The 14,957-nt window shown below is 31.2% G+C and overlaps 2 protein-coding genes across 2 annotated transcripts; both read left to right on the top strand.

The window, feature by feature from the left end:
• Nucleotides 1-545: 545 nt before the first annotated feature.
• LOC143055666 (perlucin-like protein) lies at nucleotides 546-5,745 on the top strand. Its single transcript, XM_076228828.1, has 5 exons — nucleotides 546-674; nucleotides 2,054-2,148; nucleotides 3,361-3,454; nucleotides 4,338-4,548; nucleotides 5,661-5,745. The coding sequence occupies exons 1-5, from the start codon at nucleotides 641-643 to the stop codon at nucleotides 5,689-5,691; spliced, it is 465 nt and encodes a 154-aa protein (XP_076084943.1). The 5' UTR covers nucleotides 546-640; the 3' UTR covers nucleotides 5,692-5,745.
• Nucleotides 5,746-9,782: 4,037 nt separating this feature from the next.
• LOC143055665 (perlucin-like) lies at nucleotides 9,783-14,639 on the top strand. Its single transcript, XM_076228827.1, has 5 exons — nucleotides 9,783-9,868; nucleotides 11,130-11,224; nucleotides 11,875-11,968; nucleotides 12,707-12,917; nucleotides 14,570-14,639. The coding sequence occupies exons 1-5, from the start codon at nucleotides 9,817-9,819 to the stop codon at nucleotides 14,598-14,600; spliced, it is 483 nt and encodes a 160-aa protein (XP_076084942.1). The 5' UTR covers nucleotides 9,783-9,816; the 3' UTR covers nucleotides 14,601-14,639.
• The last annotated feature ends 318 nt before the right edge of the window (nucleotides 14,640-14,957 follow it).

Raw genomic sequence — 14,957 nt, 5'->3', positions numbered from 1 at the left:
CAAATATAGTTAATTTAGCTGTTATGTATATATAGAAATTCTTTTGCATTCACTGTTGGTTTTCTCTTCAGTAGCTAATTGTCATCAAGTTTAAACTTGTTTGCCAGTTTGTTGCTGTAGATTGTTTCTGGTTTATATTGTTTAATAAATGCCATGTCAAATAATCAGCCCGATTTCAATTGTTTGTTGTTTGAATATATTTATTACGTAAGAATTAACCAAAACAAATGTGTTGTTGTGTATTAATTGCGCATATTGAATATGCAAAAAACACTGTATGTGTATTTAAAAACTTTTTGTTGTCAATAAAAGCATACTATTGAGACGAAAGAGACTATTAGCATAATCTAAGTAATTCAGTCTATCCTAGTAATTGATATCTCTTACTTCCGAGTAAATGAATAAATCGTGGACTTTTATAATCCAAAAGATGTTGATTTTAGATTTTCTGACAAGATATATTTACAGTACAGTTTACGAATTGTTATGGAATTAAAATGCAGAGGTGTATAAATATTCGTCTAATTTGAAAACTTTGACCCTGGTTTCACGGTTAAACAAAGAAATATGTCAAAGATAGCGGCCTTATCTTAAATATAATCGTCAATGCACCTGTACATAAAAGAAAACCATAGGCGACATGATCTATATTTGGTACCTTATTGCAGTTTTAGGCAATGTAAATGCATAATTATAAAAACCAACAATATAATTTGGTGGTTGTTTCTTTTAACAAATGTTTAACAACTCTCAGTAACATCATTTAAATAAACTAATGAGTGGCATCATTATATGTATCTGATCTGCATCATATGATTATTTGGACGATATATATGCGTAAGGTCATCAACATTATTTTCTATTCAGGTCTCAGACATGAAAAATACTGTGATATATCACCTTCACCTTCGACACTTATAAATTATATATATATTATATTACGGATTACCCCGGTTTTAATGATTTTGCCGGTCCAGGTACAAAATGTATTTGTTAAACAAACACAATGCAGCATGTATATTCATTACATGTCAAATTTTAGGTAACCAATTTAAACATGTTTTAAAAATGCATCTTTTTTTTTAATTTTTACCATTTTTTGATTTAAGAAAATGTACATTTATTTTTTGTGTTTGTATGTGTGTGGGGCTTTTTTTCAAATATATATATTGAAAACACCGACCTGAAATGTTGCACATATATGCGTTACGTGACAGATTTTGTAATTTTTTGTGAAAATAATTTTATCTTGTATATAATAATTATAATAACTCAAAATATTAAATCTAAGTATTTGAAGTGTAAACTGTGTGATTTTGTATAAGACATGTATTATTGACGGATACATGTAATTATTTTCCTTCTTTGAGCCTATACCATTCCATATTGTTGTGTATAGCTTTTGAATATGTCACAAAGTGACAGGTGTTATAATGACATTTTTAGGTTCAAACTTGGAACACAAACGTCGAATTTCCCGGCAGTTTTCTAAATATATCCTGAAAATTCGTGTGTTGTTATCCAATCAAAACCTCGACACAATTGTAATCCCAAATATATGCGTATATTAAAATGGTCCAACCATGTGGGTATATATGTGTTTTTATCAAAAATAAAAAGCTCAATCCACGAAATCATAACGGCACAATTTACTAACGAAAATCTTTGACATATCGTTTGGATCTCGGTATATCTGTAGTTTAGATATTTTTCAAACCTATTATTTAAATCATGTGTTTTTTATTCTATTCATGTCATCCTACAACAACAGTAGTTTACAGATGCAGTTAACCGAGTTTATACATAAGAATAAAGAGAAAAAAACATTAAACTACTGATATTAGAATACCATTTGAATATGAACAAGAGTACATTAAATTATTAAAATACAATTGACATATAAACAAAATTTGGCTTACTGAAAAAAATGGAAACAGAAAATATTTATCATATGACTAAATAAGTTTGGCAAGCATGCTCTACTTATTGGATATCTTAAAGTAGATATTAACAAAGATGTAGAAAAAAACATTTAGTTATATTTTATTTGTAGGCTGTGTACGATCTGAGTGTCCTTTAGGATGGCTACATTTCGAAGAAGCGTGTTACCTCTTCAGTTCAGAACATTTGAATTGGTTCACTGCACAGGTATCTTTTATTTGTTTAAAGGTGAAGGTTCAGTCAGACCCGTTTTTGGCCCCAAAATATAGCAGTTTTACAAAATTGTGAAAATGCAATCTTTTAGCTATTTACTGGAAAGAAGAATGTTTCTGCTATATAAATATGGGCTGTTTTTTACAATACAATGCACATATATCGGATACTAGCATCGTTAAGTCATGCTAAATTACTGAAATCTTCACAACTTTAGCATTTTAGTGAAATTTTAGACGGTTTCCGTCTTGAATGAAAGTGGCCGCACACGTGTTCATTCATAATACTGAAATGTAAGTTGTAATTGGTGATATAACATAACATATACATGTATAAAGGTTGAGGATGCAACGGATACGGCGATTTTTAATTTTGACAAAAAACAATTGAAAAGTGACGTTTTTTGGCATATTTGATAGATTTTTCACATTTAAGCTTCAATCAGACGTTTTTAATGACTAAATAAGTTAAAATCTTTACATAAACTAATTGAACCAACTGAAATAGACACTTAAGTGTTTAAAGAATGTCCAAAATCTTTCGTTAGATGAACATGATATTTGAGGCCAAAATCGGCCCTTACCAGACCTACTCATTTGAAAGACTGATTTTATATTTTGGTGATTATTTCTTTATTATTTTATATCTTAATTTGAACATATACATTTTTGTATCACACTATTGTTCTTCATTTTTATTGATATTAGCTCAAGATATGAACGTTTATAACAATCTTAGTGAAGACGGCTCCTAGTCTGAATATGTTTTTTGCGTGAAATCTAAACAATAGTAATGTGAATTGTACATTTATATATCATAATCAAAATAATTTATGGTTAACATAATAAGATATAGCAATAAAAAAAATTACGTTGTACATGATGTAGAAAGTCCCCATAACATACGAACCTCCAAAAAATCAAATGAAATTACAATTTAGTTAAACAATCAAAGCTAAACGGCACTAACATATAATGACACATATAGCATATATAGGATCGTTCAATGTATTTTGGTTGTCAAGACAAAGTTACTGTATTTTTGAATGCAACGGACTCACTTATAATAGGTAATTGGGGGCTTTGGCTTGCTCCTCATCAAAAAAGTTAATGGTATACATGTATGATGTAAGTAATGCTTAATCATGTCATATACACCTGTTGTCTAAACTATTCTTTTACAAATGATAGCCTTATTTCATTACAGAGTTCTTGTCGAGCGCATAATGCGAGACTTGCTGAAGTTGAAACAAAAGTCTTAGCAGATTATCTAATCTCTGTGGCAAAACTGTTGAATAAAAGTATGTACATTTTCAGATAAAGCTAGTGGATTTGATGACAATTTATAATATATCAGATTTGATAAATTTTAAGTATAATAAAACATATAAAATATTTTAAAATCTAAATGGATCGTTCAAATATCACAGTGTTGTATATTTATTGCAGTAAACATCCCATAATGCATTATTCTTTTTTCATTCATACACTCCAGCTGCTGAACGCCATCGTCAGGCATATTTGTGAATGACTTTTAATTTAGACGCCTCAGTTAACTATAAGTAAAATCTATTTTTTAAAACTTCTAATCCTGTCGCAAAATTAGTTTTAAATGTATCACCTTAAGGTATGTTTCCTATGAAATATTTAATTAATCAGATAGACATAGCTTATATGCATTCTTTTGTGAAAAATCACCGTGATGTCAAATCTGTATAGTCTGCCTTAAAATTGACATGCGCGGTACCAAATTTATGGCTTAGAAATGACGTCTGGATAAAACTTTTGCTCTCACGTGATACAGAACTATAATGTAGCGATAACGTTGAGAATGTAATCGTTTGTGTTGATTTTCTGTTCGCCTTTCTCTCCTTTGGCCATGATATTTTACCTGTGTTTATTGAAAGCCCCTTGTTAATCCCCAGCTGTCAATTGAATTAACAACGAGGTATAAACATATAGAATAAAAAATGACTACAACGGAAGATAATTACTAAGAAATATCTAAAAAATCGGCCTCACATTTTTGCAGTTCTGAAATAATGTTACACTTACAAAGTGCAAATATATAAAATGTCACCCGATATGCTACATACCAAGTTGAATTGTTTCTTTTCAAACACAATTTTTTGACATCCCTCAAATCTTGTATGGCACGCAATAATCAGTTATTGCTATGCCTAGATGTCAATTACTGGCTTGGCGGGCGGGATGATTCTACTGATGGGACATGGACATGGTCGTCATCAGATAGAGTGTTTACTTATACAGCATGGGGACCAGGCGAACCAAACGGTCATGCCAATGAAAACTGCCTTGATATGCATCATGTACACCAATGGAAATGGAACGACGAAGTTTGTACCAGTATCCGTCCTTATGTTTGTGAAAAAAAGTTAGTTGATAATTTCTGTCTACAAATTCGATTAGATTCAATCGGTTTAAACAAATCCATATATATTTCTTTCTTTGTGACAAATTCTAATGTATGATATGAAGAAAGAAAACAACCTAACAAATAAGTAGGTTTGGCTTGAGTGTGTCAATTAGGAGGGTGATTATACTGAACAATAGGGAAAATTTGGAATGTGGCAGACACTTGTTCGTCTACTACAGGAATTTACACATATCGCAAAGCGGGTTCTCTACAAAATGTATATTAAATGCTTCGGGGTTAAACATATATTATGAGATATTACCCTTACCTCTAACTAATGTGGAATTAACGAACACACAGCAAAAAACACAGCAAAAATTTTGATTATTTACTGATCAGTACAAACTCCAAATCAACAAAGTGTATTTAAATGTTAGTTTTTGTTAATCAAAAATAGTTTTGTGGATTTGTATCCTTTATGAATTATAGGGATTATTGAAAAAAGAACACTCTGGATTATATCTAAATGTGTTACTTAAAAAATCCACACAGTTGAGTGTCATATGAAAATATAATATGTAATTAGTTGTCTGCCCATAAATCGTTATTTGTATTCCCGCGCTTCATGTGATATAACCATTCAGCATGCCAAGGCCGAATCGATAGGACGTGATTTCCAAGCTAAATTGTTATCTTGCTTATATGAATTTATTTGATGTTATGTTTAATGTTTTGATTTCAGCATTAATTATAAATTACTGACTATATTTTGTCGACATGATATTATGGATCATAATGTGCAATTAAAAACAGCACATGGCACTGTCGTGTGGGTATTCAATTTGAACTTTGGTTATTTATTAGCGTTATGTGCATAGAGTTGGGTAGTCTATGGGCGTTGGTAATTGTAGAAGAATATAAGTATTGTACAGACACAAGTCTAGTGATACACACCGTTTGTTGACCTTTTGGTATCGCACGCTTGTATATGGCGTTGAGTTATATCTTATAAGATGTTAAATGCAGATGTGACATGATCAATTCGTTCAATTTAGACTTACAAAAAGTGTTACATGCGCCTAAAGTTATAAAATGTAAACCAAAATTAACAATATGACTATTTATTTTAGATATCCAGGCTCAGACGAAATCATTGGTTAGTTTAACCTTGTTTGCAGTGAAAAAAATTAAATATAGCAGATTCGTAAAGTAAAAGACCTTATTTGTAGGACTTTCTCGAACCACTGAAGGCATAATTTAAATAACTCCAAATTTGCAGTGTTGTATCGCTAATAATACATCTTTTAATTAAATTATTTTTAGAGTAAAACATCAATGAGACAGCAAACAAAAGTCGTAATAAAACTGAAGATGAAAATTTCTATGTATGTCTTTGTCCTTGGAAGCTGGAAACCTAAGTTAAATAAAAGATCATTTGTAGGCGTTGTATGTGTGTCAAACTGTAATTTCTTTTTCAATTTTTTTTTTTAAATTTGTCATTCTTTTTTTACAATTAAAAGTTGTTTTTAAAATAGTCAATAAGAAAGCTCTCCACCAAAAAGAACAAAAGATAACAACTATAAGTCAATTTATGGTCGTTAAAAATGCGCAACATCTATACTTTACGCCATGTTATTCATACACCTATTTTTACCTTGCTTCTACTGAGTTCCAGAAGTGTTAATTTTGCTGTAAGGGATGAGTGCGAAAGAAGACAATGTTTTAAACACTACTTCAATCACCAAATATAAAAGAGAAAATGCACCACCATCCAGTACAAAGCCTGAAGAGCTCGACCACTACAATGATACTTTATTACATCTATATTATCTGTCTATCTGGCTGGCTGGCTGGCTGACTGGCTGGCTGGCTTGATAAAGTGAGGGTTATATGGGAAGATATACACTTCTATAAGCCAAAAATATTCACCAATAATGATTTCCACAATGGTTGAATTAGCCAATAGCATTCGTTACTTTTATATTGTCCATTTTGAACAACTTTTGACATGTTTGTGTTATTCCTTGTGTATTGTCGTAAACTCACGGGAGTTGTCGGTTGTTATTCTGTAGGTTACATGTTGATTTGTAAGAAAAGTATTTGTTGATGTATTTTTCTATCGAGAGTTCTTGAATTTATTTGAACTGTTTTCCTGTCACGAAATGTTTTTTAAGCGATATGTTTATCATTGCCATACAATCGGGAGGTTTGGCTAGCCATTACATAAGGTTCAACCCACAATTGTTTTTTCTAAAGTGTGTTGTACTATGTGAGAAATATGACAGTTGTTTTAAAATAGTCCGTTTATATACATGTTAGCGTTGACTTTTGTTGCAGTTTAGTGCGTCTGTTGTTCCATATTTTCCCTCTTATATTTGATGTGTTTCCGACTGTTTTTATTTTGTGACCAGGATTTCTATTTTTTTATTTATAAATTCCGGACAGCGATATACCATTGTAATTTATACATCGTCTTTTTTATGAAGGTTGAATAGATATATATCCAATTTAAAAGCGAAACGTACATGTATCAGCCATATAACATTCCACCAATGTCAGCAGTGATTAAACTGTCAGTTGTCTTTTTTTTTAAGAATTACTGCCATTCAATTAAAGTAATAGAACAGAAATGCCCCAAAGGTTAAATCAAAGGACAAACGAATGGAAAACAATGGTATATTCCTGACTTGGTACCGACTTTTTTTTATGTAGAAATAGTGGTTTAAGAGGTGGTTTATGGCTATATAAACTTCTCACTTGTAAAATATTCATATATAAATCCATCATACTGGCAACAATGTTTTTGCAAACCAAACAGAGAAAATATGTAAAATATGTCATAAGTTGGGATACATTCGTCAACATTGTGTAACAATCTTCATCAACATGATCATAAATAAAACAATCAAGTATTTTAACAAGAAAAAACAAAATGGCATATAAAACACTCAATAGACACAGCACATAACGTCGCTGGGCTTCTAAGATGTTGTAAATTACAAATTTTTCAAGAAAAAAATTTCACAAACAGGCTTTGAAAATTTGGCAAAATGCATGCTTCCAAAATGTCGTATGTGAACTTGAACATTTTTGTAAATAGCAGTGAAATAAAAACTTTGGCATTTCTAGATTATCCAAGAACTTAAATTATTTTCATAAAAATTAATGTACAATTATTTTTTTCCCAAAGCCATTCTACAACGATTTTCAAGTTTTCATACAACATTTTGGAAGAAAACTTTACAAACAACTGACATTGGCAATTTTGTAATATGTCTTATTTCACACATTTTGATTGGTCGAACTGTATGTTATTTTGTAATACCAAAGATTTCCTCCCGCCCAGACCATTGGTGTCAAAAAGTATTTTTAGCCAAAAAAGTCATATACGACAGTTTAAAAGCCCAGCGACGATAAGCAAAAATGAAAGACACAGATACAAGAACTGACCATCGGACAAAAACGCGATAGTGGAATGTATAAAAGATGTTCAAAGAAAGATTAAAACTAATACAAGAACAAATAAATAAAACTCCAAAAACACGTTATTAAGAGGATAAACATATAAGCTTTACCTCAAAACCATCAGGTATTTTTTTGAAGTAGATACGGAAAAGTAATTGATTTATTTTAGGTTTTTTTTCTTTACTATTTTATATTTTGAAAAATGTTTACAGAAAAAAAATATCTATTATACAAGATAAATAAAAAAATGATTTTACTATGAATTATTAATTAGTTCACAATAGTGAACAGTGTCTATTGTTTCAGATTCACATATACCTGGGTTACGACACACAATCTGTTGAGACTTCAGTTTAAAATCCTCGTTACACGATATCAGGGAGACTAAATCGTAAAAAGAAACATGTGATATAAAATACAGAATTGAAATGGTAAATATATGTCAAAGACACAACAATCTGACCTAAGTGCAGACAACAGCAGAAGGCAACCGATGGGTTTCCAAGACAGAATGCGAATCGGGTGTAGCGAAACGGCTCTGAAAAAAAATGTGTACTAGTTCAGTGAAGATTGACGTCACACGTAACTCTAAAACATATGACTGATTTCTGTATCTATATTCAGCATTTCACACATTTATTATAACATGAACAAGGTAAAAGACTAAATACCCTTCTGCCTGTGGATAGTTTTATTTTTGCATTGCACAAGTCATGTCTTCTTAAACTGTTCCTAGTGTTTAAACACTAAATTCCTTGTGTGTGTTTTAGTTGATTTTAGACTCGGATGCATTAATTTTATAATTGATTGCTTTTGCCTCGACAGGTCATAGTTAATAAATGATACGATACGTAAACGAATATGTGTGAATTACATTACTTTTTTCTATGTTAATATTCCTTATAATATCAACACAATGTCTTGCTATCTAAGTTATAAGTCATGCTAGTGTTTTTAATTTTTGATTTGTCATTCGATTTGTATAACTGCATTTATGTTGTCACATAATTGTACAGAATGCAAATTCGGTTATTAAAAAATGGCGTCGATGACATGCCCAGTGACCACAAATACCACAAACCATTATAAAAAACTTCAAGTCAAATACATCACACTTAGTTTAATATTTATCATGTATATGACGAATGTTTCTACTTTACGATAAAACTTATCGATTCATTGCATTTGGTGAACGTTTTGAATTATGGGGTTAATTTATTATGTCTAGCAGTTCCGAGAGTTTTTCAGTCAGACGCCTTTTAAAGCCATAAACATCGCAAAATCAATTATAGTTTGTGGTTTTATTAATTCTTAACCGAAAAGCCTATCAGACTCATTCTCCGTCAGATATACAGTTCAAAGGGTCAAAGTATAATTAAACAAATAATGTTGTTTCTTCTTTTAAAGCAGAATCTTTTATAACTATAAGTTGTCCGTTATGTTTTTCTGAAAATGCAAACAATTCCTTTAAAACAATCAGGATGCTAAAATAAAAGTATCGAATGCATGGATTTGAAAATGGGATCCGAAAATAAGTCTTCCATTAAAGCAATGTCTACATGACGCATTGCTTTATATTTAACCCACGTACATCATTACTTTTAGTTATGTTTAAGACAACATTTACATAAAAGGTTTAGATGTCGTAAAATATATACCTGACAACCAGGAATTGTACCTGAGTATATACCTTAATCAATCTTTAGATTGTATGTATTCATATCGGATTTACACTGTCCGTAAATAAGAACACTGCAGACTCTAACTAATCTTAATCTTATCAAAAGGTCAAGCTGAACCAGATTTGTCTCACACTACACAATGGCAGTATATAGTCTCAGTGTATGCATTTGGTATTTTATTCTAGCATTTGGTAAGCACACTTGTCTTACAACTCCTACTTTAAAGTATTCTTTTCGAACATTAAACGGTCGTCATCACATGTTGATTGACGATTATTGAGTATACGTTACACAAATGACGACATATAGTTCCAAAAGTAACCAAAATCGAGACCTCTTTTTCTGAAATATGACTTTTGAAATAACACAGTTTGCATTTACAGCAGCAACAAGACTAAAATGTAGTTCCACATAATTATTGAGAAGGATCCGTACATTGTCAAGAAGCAAATGAACTCACTCATTCCATAGTATGTTGTTAAGTAAGTAGAGAAGCAACATTTCAAATAATCTCAATGCGTAGAACCTAAAGCATAGGGTCTTAACGATACAATACATAAATGATTTCGTTCATTGTTTAATCCTCTATGACGTCCTAATATGTTCGTTTGTATATAACTTTCCAATTGATTACATTCCTAAGATATCTAGTAAGATGTTAGCGATAGCACATGTTCATGACCGATGCATGCGATGGTTTTTGAATTTTTCTTAGTGTAAGAGAGTAAACAAGTATCAATCCGCTATAAACATGTGTTTGTGTTGCTTAGTGTTTTGTTTTCTATGTTATGTACTATTGTTTGTCGTGTTGTTATTCTTTTTTTCTGCTTTTACATGCTCAGTTTATTTTCGACGATAGCGTTTGAATATTACTTTCCATGGTATATTTAACCTCACTTTTATAAACCTTACAGTTACATACAGTCGACCATTGCAGGATTGTTTATTTTGCTTTTGGTGAAAAAAATGAAAATGTGAATGTGTGTAGTATTCATTCAACGGATATAGCAATACTAAATACATTTAATTTAAGTTTCATGTTTATCCTAATCATTTATCTTTTTTTAATTGCAAACAAAACGAGTCATGAACACCAACGAGTTGTCTAAGTGTTTCAAAAATAAATTATATCAATAATAATTGCAAAACATAATTTATCTAAATTTGTCACAACTGATCTTTTTTCCTGCTTTCTGTCACGCACACTTTTTTTTTATTTGTTTGGCATATGTATTATCGATAGCTATAATCCGTGCCAAGGAACCTGCATGTTCATCCAGAAATCGTGAGCTTCAATATAGTGTTTGATAGTCGTTCGAAATGCTCTTGTAAATTATTATGTAATAGGGATTTGTATTTTATATAGCTAGTAACATCTTAAATGAGTTGAGAAAAATCATATATGTTAAATACCAGTATAATACATTCTGTAATAATCTTTTAATTTGATAGGATTTACTAATGGTGAGTGCCCATTGGGCTGGATACATTTCGGCGAATCATGCTACCTGTTCAGCACCGAGCACCTGAATTGGTATCTTGCAGAGGTATGATATGTGTTACATCATTTAAGACAACAAGCACATTTTGACTATACATTAATTAGAAACATCGTAAAGCTTTTATATTTAGTACGGCCTTAACCTTTACCAAAATAACTTAATCATGTATCAATGCGTACATTGCAGCAGATGTAGACAGACTGAGAATATTTTTTCTTGTTTCTTCTCATCTACTAAGCATGCAATACATGTAGTACTAAGATGTAAAATCTTAGAATGCTTGTGTCGACGTCAGAATAGTTCGCAAAATGTACGATTGGATGACTTCAATTTCACTACTTTGAACTCTTAGTATAACAGCTTCATTGTAGGCATCAAACCTCAATAAAGAAATTTGCGATTTGATATGGTTTGAAGATATAAGACAATCATGTCTTGCCTTGCTCTGAATATTTGTCGTTCAAGAAAAAAGAAACATTTATACGTTCAATCGAAATTTTGATTTTATGAAATCTTTTATTTGGGTTAATATGATTGCTTTGTTCGAAAGAAAAGGATTATGTTTACCATGTATACGTTGGTAATCCAATTTTTTATGTTAGACTTGAGGTCGTGGTTGATACATTGACAAATCACCGCATGTCACATGCGAATCAACAATGCAAAGAGATCAATTGTTTTTGTTATTTCGGTAGGGTTCATGCCGAGGACACGATGCAAGACTTGCTGAAGTTACGACAAAAGCACAGGCAGATTTTTTGACAGATTTAGCATTACGTTTCAATAGAAGTATGTACCTTATAATATAAAACTCACAATTTTTTAACTCAAATAGGATATGACATCGAGTAGATTAATGTCAAACAGATGAGAAATATGAATTTATAAAAATGTTATTCATTGTCAGACAACATAGTGTGAACACATATAATTTAAAATGCATATAGGCTAAAACTTTAAATTTTGTTATAACCAAATTATAGGAATGATACTGCCCTTTCCATTTGTGGTGCCTAAAAGCATTACTGAGATCATGTTAGATTTATTTGTTGGTCAAAAATATTATACCTGCAAAAAACACCAGTTAGATATATCAAACAGAAAACAGTTTATTTAAAAAGAAAACTCTTTATGATGTTCAACAAAGTTGATCAGTCTCTCAAAAGTCACGTATTAAAATGAACGCATTAATTATTTTCTTCAAATTTCATAAATGTAAGCTGAATTAATTAAGTTTCACTTACATTGTCTATTAATAAAGGTTTATAAAAATACGAAAAATGAAAATATAACATTAAATGAAAAAAGAAATAAATCTAGGTATATTAAATACTTTCACTCAACGAAAAATAGTTATTGCAGTAATTAACTAAGGACAATCAATAGGACAAGACATCAATAATATCAAACACAATGGCTCTTATGGTCTAATCGGTCTTTGTATGTCTTGTTTAGTGAAGCATATAAGTTCAAAATATGAATAAAATATTATGTATAAATTGCATTCTGTAAAAAATAATTGTTTAGATGATAACTATTGGCTTGGGGGACGTGATGATGTAAAGGAAGGAAGATGGGTTTGGTCAACAACAGATATGGCTTTTAATTACACAGCCTGGGGACCAGGCGAGCCTAATGGTAACACAATTCAGAATTGTCTTTGTATGTACAACCAATGGCAATATAATTGGGATGACAATGTCTGCACCACTTCATTTTCGTTTGTATGTGAAAAAATGTAAGTTCAATGACAATCCAAACGACAGTGCTGCCGATATAGTCGAGGAAAAAAATATTTTACCTTATTGTACTAAACACTCTCCATTTGCAGAGAAGATTTGAAATTAAGGCACATTTAAAACACCTTATTTCCTAAAGAAAAAATATTTTTTATTGTACAAATAAAATCGTTGAGGTGTCTTCGAATGTTCTGAATAAATATGGTATTTTTATATGACACAACAACTTGTAAATGATAAAGCTCTATCGTCATACAATGATTATTATCATTGTGACGACATTTATTTTATTTTATGACGTTCACATGTTGGCAGAAATTATAAGATGTTCAATAAGTGTTATTATGGTGTATACACTGTTGTCATTGAATACGTGCAGTACAATATTCCTATGCTAAATATGATTTATGTGGTGTCAATGTGTCAGTAATACATCGACAGAAACCCCGTTAGATTGACCCTTCAAATAGCTTAAGCAAAATACATGTTATATACCAAAGTGCATTTTTTTGTGTCACTGTCTATCAAATTATCCAAATGACATGAGGATGCTGATTGGCATTATTAATTAATGTACTCGTAAAGAGATGGTACTTTCGCTGTACTATGTTAAATTAATTGACTGTTATAAAAACATTTTGTTTTACAGACATGAAATGGTATTATCGCCATGTTTCGAAATTTTCCTTTTATCTTGCTTACTGATAATTTTCTTTCTCAGCGGGGTCAAGTAAAACGAAAAATTATCGCTAAAAATTAAGTGTGGATGTAAAGTTTTCAAGGACATTGCAATTAAATTGACAACGTCGTCATAGGTTGAATAGTATTAAACAGATTATCATTGGTCATCTCAACTCGATTGCTTTTCTCCCCTTTTCTCGGCGTACCGGCTCAAGCGAAAAAAATCGTTTTGGGTTGTTGTTCCGTTTTGCCAGTCATACTGTTGAATCAGTAAAGAACATTGGTCCAGAAAGTTATTCAAATCTCTACTTCAACCGTTAAAAAAAACACAGCTTGGTGGTATCTAGCGATAAGCATAAAGAAGAATATTCATATCAAATCGTTCTCTACATTAAAATGTTTTAATTGATTATCATGAACTGCGAATTGTAGCTGATTCAGTCTTCTTTTACATTGATTGAAATGAAAGTGTAATAAAATTGAGAATGGAAATGGGGAATGGGCCAAAGAGACAACAACCCAACCATAGAAAAAACCAACAGCAGAAGGTCACCAACAGGTCTTCAATGTAGCGAGAAATTCCCGCACCCGGAGGCGTCCTTCAACTGGCCCCTAAACAAATATATACTAGTTCAGTGATAATGAACGCCATACTAATTTCCAAATTGTACACAAGAAACTAAAATTAAAATAATACAAGACTAACAAAGGCCAGAGGCTCCCGACTCGGGGCAGGTGCAAAAATGCGGCGGGGTTAAACATGTTCGTGAGACCTCAACCCTCCCCCTATTCTGTTCTGTAGTATCAAAACCATACTTTAAGTTACCATAAACCTAATTTTTGTAGCACGTACTTAACTTTTAAAGTTATTGTTACTAAAATGTACTTTTTCGTATTTTATATTCAGTTTTATACATTGTAGCAATATTCAGATATATATATTATTAATTAAACGTTCTCTGTATTTCAGATATCATGATACTGACGAAATCATCGGATAAAAGATCCTGCTGTTAATAAATTCATTATAACATTCAAAACATTTTTGCTATTCCGTCACATTTAATCAAACGAATATTTAAAACAATAAACTCTGTTTCTTTCGAGCAGGAACAAACTTCTAAATATACATTATGATGAGTTTATGCAATATGGCATAATGTTTGCACATGTAGGCGAAATTGAGTGCCCTCGACAAATTTGAAGGCAAAGTCGATTTTTTGCGAGATAGTTCTCTTTATACCTTCAGTAATTCAAACTTGGTCTTTATCTACTTTTATTTCCTAAAGGTATTTACTGAATTACTTTTTCCCCAGCGACGTCCATGTCACCCTAACGACAATATGTGACGATGGACA

Source organism: Mytilus galloprovincialis, chromosome 12, assembly GCF_965363235.1.
Source record: "Mytilus galloprovincialis chromosome 12, xbMytGall1.hap1.1, whole genome shotgun sequence".
NCBI classification, from domain to species: Eukaryota; Metazoa; Mollusca; class Bivalvia; order Mytilida; family Mytilidae; genus Mytilus; species Mytilus galloprovincialis.
The sequence above is the reverse complement of the archived record's forward strand: the minus strand, read 5'-3'. Positions and strand labels throughout refer to the sequence as shown.